The following is a 10,751-nucleotide window of genomic DNA, read 5'->3' as shown; positions in this document are numbered from 1 at the left end:
CTATGCATTTTACGTGAAAAATGCCAAGGTGTATATTATCCTGTTATCATGGTAATCTACACTAATCTACACCAACATCGGTTCGCTGAAGACGCAGTGCAGTTCGCCTTTCGTGTCGTGCTAGCCTGTGGAGGCTCGTCTACACACGGCTCGTTCCCACAACGGTGATGAATATGTCACAGAGCGCTTTATGAAAGGAGAGATTGAGTTCATACTTTCCACCAGGCAAGCGAAATATGTTGTGCTTCCCACAGGCACGTCTATCGATACACCAAAGCACTTTCAACGAGGCATGCGGTCGTTGCTGTCATTGCTTTTCTGTGCCACTAGTTTCACCCGTTGCATTAGTCGATGCCATCACACTTCAATAGTTATACGGGAGAGAAACTTCGTTGGTGCACGTGGAAGCTGCGCCATTCTGGCAAAGAGCCACGACGTGCTAGCATGACACGTGAGACAAAGCACATATTGTATTGCCACTGAACCGAATTTCTTCTTACAGAGCAGTGCACCGACCGGCCCGCTTCGCTAGAATATTTCGCCCAAAGTCTCCGTGGTGCTCAAATTACCGAAGCAAACCTTGCCACTGCTCGTTACTCTCTTCTTTCAGTACTTATGTCTAATGCTGTACTTTTGCGTTACTGCTTCAATGTTCGGCGTAACTGTCTGATGCAGTACTTGATACCCATAAGGCGACATCGCCTCCTCTATTCAAGATCATTGTGAGTCAGAGGTGTGAGATATATGAGACGTTTTTGTAAGCTTCTGGTGCATGTGCGACAGTTGCGAAGACTGTAGAGCACCCCGTAACATGAAGCGAACCTAGCGAACTTAAATTCGATTACAATGTTATATTAACAATACTAAAACTTTTATTTTGCCTTTTGTTTGTTGTCTGTTCGCGTGTACTCTCACGTCATCACACTAAGCAGAAAGGCGGAAACTAATCAACTGAAATCTTGATGGTCCTCGCTACAAAACGCTCTCCTCCTGACAAATTCTCATATAAGTACTAGAATAAGTCCATCGTTTTCACGTACCACTAGTAACGTGCGGGGATGTGTGCGCGCTTAGATCGAAATTGTCGATGATATGTCTGAGGACATGTGTGGGTTTGGCAATGTCTTCAACTGCATAAAGAAATATTCAGTTAGAGAACGCAGGTTCCAGCTACAGTTACATTGTGCGACTTTGATGATGATGACAAAGCACAAACAAGTTAGCAGAAAACGCTACTATATATTGTAATTCACATTACATCCTGTGTAGTCTGCTTCCTCAAGGCCAAACACTTTATTTTGCTCTAATATAGAAAGGTACATGTGCCTGCCCGTTTTGTTATTGCGCACTCTGTGGCAACAGTTGAAACTTCAGCGTAAGACATTCTAAAGCACCGTCGTGCATTGCATCCTTGAGCTACAATCAAGCCATTGGATGTCCGCTTATTCTCAAATTTGTGCAAATTGTACACTACGAGAATCAAGAAACAGACGATCGGACGTTGAGCAGAAATTTAGTGTACTGTCTTCTGTTTCCTAGTCTGCGTAGCGTCTACATAGGGCATATGCATCGATCAAGCCCCCATGGACCTTTCAAGGCAATTTGTTGCGCCGGCTGTTTGTCCTGAAACCAATTACGACTACCTGTCGTTTCTCTAAGGCTGTGGCAAATAAAGCCGATATCTAGTGGACGTTAACGGGAAGCTCTGCGCCCTTACTAATGCCACAGCTCTGAACGCTACAAAGTTCGTGTTGACGGTATGTGAGATTCAGTTGCACAGTGCTATCTATAACTTGCAAAATTATTTATTAGGACAAACATTATTTTTTGGAATTGTTGGATCCAACAAACCTCCTCGTTCACGAATTGGGGCATATACATGACTCTGTGCGTCATTTGATTAAAGTGACAGCTGTGCCTTCTTTGATTCGGACTGAAAAAAAGATTAGCGAATATGAAAAAGAAAATGTGCGTTTGGTTCATCATGAAAAAAAAACAAATCTTGGAAAAAGCAAATAGGCAATAACACTGTAGAAAGCACTTGGTCACTGCGCAATAACGATGCTAATACCTGACCGAATAGGTAAAAGCGCGTAATAGCTTCGCCGAAGCAGTGTACTGACCTTTCGCAATATGTATCGTTCATTCCCAGCAAGAACATAATGAAAGCACCCACGTTCATTTTCGTATCGGCGTAGTTTCAAAGCGAGGTCATAGGCAGAGTATGAAGTCACACCAAACTCTGCCAAAAATAGTACATATTCATTCAAGCCATGCTTTTCGGCTTGCCATATATTTTGTTGCTTGCTGTAGTTCATTTGTTGATGAATAACGGATTAAAGAAGTTCGTAACAGTATAAGTGTACTCACGCAGATGGTACTACCCTTAAAATATCTGACAATGACATAGGTGAACCTACAAAAAAAATTTAACCCAGAACTGTATTATATCAAGTGCTGGTGTGAAAAAAAAACTTTTTCATGAATCCAGAAAAGACTAACTATATAGTTTCAAGTAAACACAATAAATTCGGTTCTAACATTGTGCCAGTGTACATTCAGTTCCGATCCATACCAGCATCTAACGAATTTTCATTTTAGGTATTCAGATTGATTCACTTTAACAATTTAACATTTACATCAGCATCCCCCCCCCCCCCAAAAAAAAACATGCTTACGGCGCCAGGTTGTTGTTACAGGCGAGACACAACTTTCAAAGGCACACTCTTTTGAGATTAAACTATCTGTTTACCTTCAGTCATATAAAGTATTGTAGAGTATCATAGACCTGATATATCAATAGGTTATAGTTTCTCTGCAGCACATTGAAAATAATGCTCTACGTGTAATCAATGTGGCTCGTTATAACTATGATATTACCTCCACTTTCACCGACGTGAATTTACTAACATTACATACGATTGCTACAATCACGGAAATACAAATGATTGCGTGCTCAAGAATTCATTTTTGCTTCTTGCCAGTAGTCGAAAAAGTCCTGCCCTCATCGCAATATTATTAAGTTGTTTTCACAAAATAATATTTACCTTCAAAATCATGAAGCAAAGACGGAAAACTAACTGCATGTTTTGCAAGCATCAAGCTATAGACATGACCTACGAATTCATTTAAAATCTTCACCTAGATAGTGTTGCGAAACGGCGGACCGATCCCGCCGAAGCCACCACTGTTGCGAAAGACGGCGACGCCAACACGGCCCCGGAGGCGCCACTGCTTTCAACTCCGCCGGGAAGGTCACCAGCCGTTTGGTAGCGTATGTATCTCAGCTCGCGACTGCTTCTGCGCCGAGCTGATAAGACGAGCAGACGAGACGACGGTGAGTCAAACAAGGTTTATGTACAGCATATATACAGAGGCGTTACAATTTCGGCACTGGGGCCGACAGAGACTCGAAGAGCCGAGCTCTTCTCTCTAACACATAGATCAGCCTTTCGCCTAAGACCGCTGATTCACACACATGTCGGCACTCCGACACGGGGACTCCTCTCCTAGGACCTCCGATCGCGACGCGCCGCAGGGCTTCTTTTATTTGCACCGGGTCCAACCAAAGTGTCCAATCAGAAGCGCCGCTGGTCTTCAGAGCAGGCTCCTCCAATGGGGTTCGCCGCGCGATGCGTCAGGCCACCAGACATGAGGACGCCGGCTCGCTGTCACGTGCGACGCTGACTCAATGCACGTGGGCCACAGATGCGCCGCGCGTGTTCACGCCGTGGAGTTGTTCGCGCCCGGCGGGTTGCGGGCTGGCCTTGACCCAGATTGCCTGTTTCAGAGGCACGGACGTTTGACGAGGACTCGCTGGCATAACAGCACCCCCGCCGCCAGACAATGCACCGGAAAGACGAGCTGCTTCCACGGGGCTCGGATGTCAGGTGCGCTCGTTCGCCAGGTCCCTCCAGGTTCGCCTCCAGGGCCATGGGGAGAATACAGCTCCAGACTGTTCCGGGAACACATCCCATCATTGACGACGGATCCCCGCCCCACTGGCTTGTCGCCACAACTTGCTGGCCAACTTCGCTCGTCTCTTCTGACCATTTTCGGTTTCAGCACTTGTCGATGGTTCTGCAACTTGCTAAGAACGGTTCGACAACAGACAACACACGACACAAGCAAGTGCCCTCGGTCACCCGACAGAACACCAGACAAAGTATAGTACAACATATACCTATCTACGTGTCTATCGGAATTTTGTTCCCTCTACATCAAGAGGCACATGTGGGACAAAAGACTCTTAAAATGACAACTCAATTTTTTTTTTCCCACGTACAACAACGTAACGAGTTAGAATACCACATAAAGTTGGCCCCTTGAGATCACTCTGAACGAGAGCGCTCAGCCCAGGTCGTGATGAGGTCAAAATTTTGCCCCGAATCGCCAGCCAGAAACCGAAAGGTTGAGAAGTTACTAGCTGGAACGCACTGCTCAATGCACCTGCATTAGCGTTTGCCTTTCCCTTTTTTTTTCTTTAGCGAACGTCAAAGTTGCGCTGTGGAGCAACATGATCCACCTCAGTAACCGGCCACTTTTAGGCGACGATACCTATGCGGCACCAAGAGCGGCTCACACTTGCGACGTTGCACAGGGGAACAACGATACGGCTTGCTACTGATTGACTCCTCACTGCTTAGCTCGATATCGTGTTCGATCACCCTCATGTTTCCGGGGCGGTCCGAAAACACGTCTTCAAACTCGGAACCCATCTTTCTCAGGTCCTCTTTCTCAGGTCCTCCTTCACTTAAGCTAGGCTCTAGGTTTATCTGCTCCCAAATTACTTTCGATCCCCCTTCGATCACCTCACTAGAACTCAAATTTTCTGCTCCCTCTTCCTCTGAAGCCTTCAACAGCTGATTTACGACCGCTTGATGTTGAACATTGGGTTTCATCAAGTTGTAAATTTTGTTCTGCCGCCTTCCTACTTGCACCTCATAAGTTGTATCGCAAGGCTTCGATAATACTGTGGCGGGCCCTTCCCAATCAACCTCAAGCTTGTTCCTTTTGGGTGGCTGCAGCCGCATTACCTGATTATCAACTTCAAAAGCGCGCTTCTTCCCCGATTTCTCGTAGTGCTCCTTCGACAGCACTTTTGCCGCGTTTTTCTGGCTTTCCACTCGCGCTTCAATTTGGCTTTCCACTAGCGCTTCAATCGAGAAATCCTCACGTTGCTCTCCAATGAGCGTCTCTCGATCAACTCTCGGCAGCTCGCTCCAACTTTCCGCTACAGGCGAGAGCGTTGCAACCCTCTCGCTCTGACTCAATGGCGCCACGTCGTCTCCCCTTTCTCCGGAAACCGCGCCGGTCGTGTCGACGACGGGCCGCTCGCGTGACTGCTCCCATGACTCATGCGGAAACTTTCCTTTCTGGGGTTCCGTCGACCCGCCGACAAGGTCACTTGAGAGTTCACCGCATGGAACCAGATCAAGCTGCCGCGATAGCTTCCGCGCTTGCGATCGCGTGAGAGCCATGCACGCTAAGTTGGGGAAGAACGATTTGCCCTGCTCTTTGAGAAGCTGCTCCGAGTTGTTGGAGAAAAGATAAGGAAAACGATCGTTCAGCGCGGCAGACACAGCTGCTTCGGTGCAAAGCTTACCGAACGGGCCTTCAATGACAACGGTGGCGATTGGTAAGCGAACACTCTGCTCCTCGGCGACCTGCCTGATCCACGCGCATTCTCCTGTGAAGTCATCCGGAGACACCAATGAAGGATGGACAACGTCCATGGTTGCCGCTGAGTCTCTAAGTGCTCGGCACGTTTTCTTATTCACCCTAATTTCTTGGAGATACGGCTCCAACAACCGAATGTTTTTCTCTGATTCTCGGATCGTTGCGAAAGCAAACTTTTCCTGACAGTTTCTCGCGATGTGCCCTTCCTTTTTGCAGTTGTAGCAGATTAGCGGCTTCCGTTTGTTGTCCGATTCAAATGCCTGTGTGGTAGAAACCTCACTCGATTTCTCCGCTTCTGTTTGCCCTTCCCCTACACTGTCCTTCGTAAGAGACGGGTCCTTCTTGAAATTACGGTGCGGAACGGGTTTCCGTTGATCAGGTTTCCTTGAAAAGCTCTCTTTTCTCTCATCCTTTTCAACGCGCACTGCCCTGCTATGCAACTTTCGGCGAGTATAATACTCCTCAGCTAACTCAGCTGCCTTATTTAACTGTACTTCCCCAAGTCTGTCCTGCAGCCAAAGTCTGACATTATCCTCGATGCAGCGGTAGAATTGCTCCAATGCAACGCATTCCACCACTTTATCGCGATCATCATAAACACCTTCGCCCTTGAGCCATTCAATTAAATCGGCTTTAAGACGAAACGCGAAGTCAACGTGTGACTCATTCCCCTTTTCAGCATACCGGAACCTTTGCCTGAAAGCCTCGGGTGACAACTTGTACCGTCTCAAGAGCACTTCCTTAACCTCGTCATAGCTCTCAAACGCTTCCCTAGACAAGCAAGTTAATGCGTCGGACACTTCGCCGGGAAGAAGAGCTAACAGGTTCTGCGCCCAAAGAGACCGCTCCAAAGCGTTTCGCTCACAGACGTGTTCAAACTTGACGAGATACTTCGCCATGTCCTCGCCTACTACGAACGGTGGCAGTTGGTCCCGAATTCTGAAACCGCTGACCTGAATCGTCGGAGAAGCTACGCTAGGCGCCTGCGAACACTGTAGGATTGCCAATTCTAGTCGTTTCAACTCTAGGCGCTCTTGTCTCTCGGCCTCCTCGCGCTCGCGAGCTTCTCGCCTTTCTTCACGTTCGCGAGCTTCGCGCCTTTCTTCACGTTCGCGAGCTTCGCGCCTTTCAGCCTCTTCACGAGCTTCTCGCCTTTCAGCCTCCTCACGTTCGCGAGCTTCTACTTCTCGCCTTTCAGCCTCCTCACGGCGTGCTTTAATATCCACCCAGGCCTCATCGACTTCCTCAGCCGACACTCCCTCATCCTTCATGATCTCAAGGATCGCTTGCTTTCGTTTCGCACGGCCCAAAGTAATGCCGAGTTCCTCACAAATTTCGATGAGTTCCTTCACTTTAAGGTTCTCCATCGTTCACACTAGCCTCTTGCTGTTTGCCCCTGTTAAGAATCTACTTGCCGTACCCACTATAAGCCTACTAGCAAGACGCGCAAGCAATTTTTCACCCTCCCGTGTTTACCACCTCCGCATTAACTTTGGTTTCAAAGCACTTCAACTTGGCTTGAAACGATCAAAGCTCACTTCAATGCTTCACACAGCCCTTTCTCTAAACTACTACAACCTGAGCTAGAGTAGTCTGGTGAACTGAGGGGAAAACATCAGGCACTCACCGCATCGATGTCGCTGACGCCGGCCGATCCCGCAGCTGCCAACCACTGTTGCGAAACGGCGGACCGATCCCGCCGAAGCCACCACTGTTGCGAAAGACGGCGACGCCAACACGGCCCCGGAGGCGCCACTGCTTTCAACTCCGCCGGGAAGGTCACCAGCCGTTTGGTAGCGTATGTATCTCAGCTCGCGACTGCTTCTGCGCCGAGCTGATAAGACGAGCAGACGAGACGACGGTGAGTCAAACAAGGTTTATGTACAGCATATATACAGAGGCGTTACAATTTCGGCACTGGGGCCGACAGAGACTCGAAGAGCCGAGCTCTTCTCTCTAACACATAGATCAGCCTTTCGCCTAAGACCGCTGACTCACACACATGTCGGCACTCCGACACGGGGACTCCTCTCCTAGGACCTCCGATCGCGACGCGCCGCAGGGCTTCTTTTATTTGCACCGGGTCCAACCAAAGTGTCCAATCAGAAGCGCCGCTGGTCTTCAGAGCAGGCTCCTCCAATGGGGTTCGCCGCGCGATGCGTCAGGCCACCAGACATGAGGACGCCGGCTCGCTGTCACGTGCGACGCTGACTCAATGCACGTGGGCCACAGATGCGCCGCGCGTGTTCACGCCGTGGAGTTGTTCGCGCCCGGCGGGTTGCGGGCTGGCCTTGACCCAGATTGCCTGTTTCAGAGGCACGGACGTTTGACGAGGACTCGCTGGCATAACAATAGTCACCATACCAAACGTGAGTAAAAGCTTTTATGGTTTTTCGGCAATCTCAAACGCTTCTATATTTCATGGCAACTTTTTCTTGTTAATTATGCCATTGCAAAATATAACCTTTTTGTTCACTTTTTTTCTAGTTTGTCTTATGCAGTGAAATGGGCTATATTATTGTAAACGAACATAGAAATTTACAATGTGTCTTCTTTTTATTCGACGTATATTTAATTACGTTGTGTAAGTAATACCAAGATGTCAAACGGCAGTTGCTTTTTTTTTTACTGTGGAACCTTGTTTTATTTTGTAACACCTTGTTGAAACAGTAAACTTGAGCAGTGCGGGCTTGAGTCTGTAAAACAGTTGGCGGGGCGAAAATTTCCTTCTCGAAAGTGTTGGTACGCACACGAACTTGCCAACGTACGTGATCATATCCCGAGTGTGTGTGATTGAGAACATCACTGTCCCAAACGAGGGCTCATAAAGAAAGCGCGTCGGCGAGTTCTGGCGGCTTCCGGGCGACGAAGGCGCGCCTCAAGGTCAACGTTGAAGAAGAAAATAAGCATCCAAAGACTCCCCGGGCGTGCCCTCTCTCCCCCTCAGAAGCGTCGTTTCGTCGACTGACCTCTTCACATCAGTCGCTGAGCAAGCCCTGGAAAGATCTCGAAGGAAAGGGGTGTCGTGATGCAGAGTTGCCCCACGTGGCGCGGACGGCCCTCGAAACGTCTCGCTCTTTCCCCAGCCTTGGCCGTCTAATGCGCTAACGTAACGATTAGAATTTTCTGGAATCTAGCGACAAGGGTATTTAGGCAAGCAGCGGAGAAGAGAGATCAAGAGAAAAAAAAAGTTTGCACCAGGGTGCGTAGGGTGTTTCGCCTTTTCGGCGAAGGTTTGTGCTCAGTGACAAAGCAGGAAAAGAAGAAAGTTCGCGCAAATGTGCATAGGGCCATTACGCCGTGTCGGTGAAGGCTTCTGTTCTCCGCGATAAAGCAGGTAATGAAGAGGATTTCAACCAGAGGAGTCAAGACTCGTGCTACTAGCAGAAGAGAGTGTCTAGCGCCCGCGATCGAAGACGCGTTGCAACAGCTGCTTGGGAAGCCGGTGCGTTATGCCTAGTTCACACTGAAACATTCGCTTTCTCCAGCGACCGAAATTCCCCTGCCGCCGAAACGCAGCGTCGTTCGCACTGGACGCGCCGCACGCCGCCGAATATGCCATCTACCACCGGGCGAACGCGGGGTGGATGCGCTGTCACCCAGTTGTTGTCGCGGCTCGCAAACGTCACTACGCTATCCGGTGGTGTATACTTCGATGATTCTCGTACGCAAGAAGCAAGGAAAGACAGTACTGCTTACTTTGCTGGCAAGTGGCTGTCTTGTAATGCACGAAGAGCAGAAAAACCACCGACGCCAGCGGCGTTGGTGGGTTCGTTTTGCTCTGCAAGGCTGCAACAATCTCGGTCACCTCTTCCACAAAATACGGACGCCAAGTAGGCACAGAGTAGGTTAAACTCCCGTTGGTTTCAACATTCAGTTACGTACACTGCGGCATAACAAGTGAGTAGGGCTTGGCCGCCATTTTTCAAAATTCCTTGACTAGCGCTCCTATTGGTCCGCGGTGACCGATTCGGTGGCAGACGCCGCAAAAATCGGTTCTAGAGTGATCGGAGCGGAGAGGGCCCTTTCGGCGGATCTCACCGCTGCCGAACCAGATTCGGAGCACTTTAGGCGGCCGGAATGCTCAGTGTGAACGCGGCCTTACCGACGAAGAAGTTTGGTGCTTGGAGAGCGGCCAATTGAAGACGCGAGGTTTCCTGGAAGAGAAACTTCAGGGGCAGCGGAACGACAACATTGGTGGACTTTGAGCGAGTGATTCGTGGACGAGTATCATTCAGACTTTGTTCCAAGGACTTCGGACTGAATAAGTTCTTGAACTCTTTAGTCTTTAGGTGTCTTGGTTGTTCGATGCATGTGATTGCATTTTAACGCGTATTGTTGTTTGTGTCTGTAGTTTCGAGTGTGGCTCATTGGTGTGTGTAGTACGTTTTTTGATTGGTGACATATCGTATTCAACTAGTGTCGAGTGTGCATTTTGTGTATCGTTTGATCTGCCATATTTGAGATTATAATTTTGTTTTGTTTATCAACTCTCGCCTTTGACTCGTTCTATTGACCACAGCTGGCATCTGCTGGTGCGCGAAATAGGACCACTTCTGAATTGTCCGCGCTTTCGTGGTGCAGTTCGGGGGGCCGATACTTCAGCCCTTGGAATTAGCCCGGCGATCGCCTCCCTATTTAACGGAACCTGTGACAATCACTTCCTCTCTTCTGCAAACCTAGCCCCATATTTCAAGCCAGAATGAAGAAAAAACTGATGATCACGGTGTGCAAAGTTTTGTTTGCTGCCACGGCGCTAGTGTTTCTTTGCGTTTTTGGTGGTTATCCTAGAGTTCAGTTTTTCAAATCTTTGTTGTCTCGAAAATTCAACACACGTGCTCAAGGCTTTGTTTTCCGTCAGGACCGAATTCAGCTTGGCAATTTTTGGCTGCCAGAAAACATGGAAGAAGCTTTAAAATCAAAAAGTCTTTCCTTGATTTTCTGTTGAACGTTTTTTTTTCTGCCACTGCACCTCGATGAGTGATATCAGCCTCAATTTTTCTGAATGGGAATTGTAGATTTTCACGGGTCATACGTTTATTTTTAGCGCTTTTTCTTTAAAAGAGTATTTT

At 48.4% G+C, this 10,751-nt stretch overlaps 1 protein-coding gene across 1 annotated transcript; it reads right to left on the bottom strand.

Moving 5' to 3' along the window:
* Positions 1 to 4,511: 4,511 nt before the first annotated feature.
* Positions 4,512 to 7,423, bottom strand: LOC142803918 (uncharacterized). The gene is made up of 2 exons (XM_075890211.1): positions 6,832 to 7,423; positions 4,512 to 6,750 (listed from the first exon to the last, which is right to left on the bottom strand). The coding sequence occupies exons 1-2, from the start codon at positions 7,044 to 7,046 to the stop codon at positions 4,527 to 4,529; spliced, it is 2,439 nt and encodes an 812-aa protein (XP_075746326.1). The 5' UTR covers positions 7,047 to 7,423; the 3' UTR covers positions 4,512 to 4,526.
* Positions 7,424 to 10,751: the final 3,328 nt, after the last annotated feature.

Source organism: Rhipicephalus microplus, chromosome 3, assembly GCF_043290135.1.
Source record: "Rhipicephalus microplus isolate Deutch F79 chromosome 3, USDA_Rmic, whole genome shotgun sequence".
Lineage (NCBI taxonomy): Eukaryota > Metazoa > Arthropoda > Arachnida > Ixodida > Ixodidae > Rhipicephalus > Rhipicephalus microplus.
This window is presented reverse-complemented; position numbering and strand designations above follow the sequence as displayed.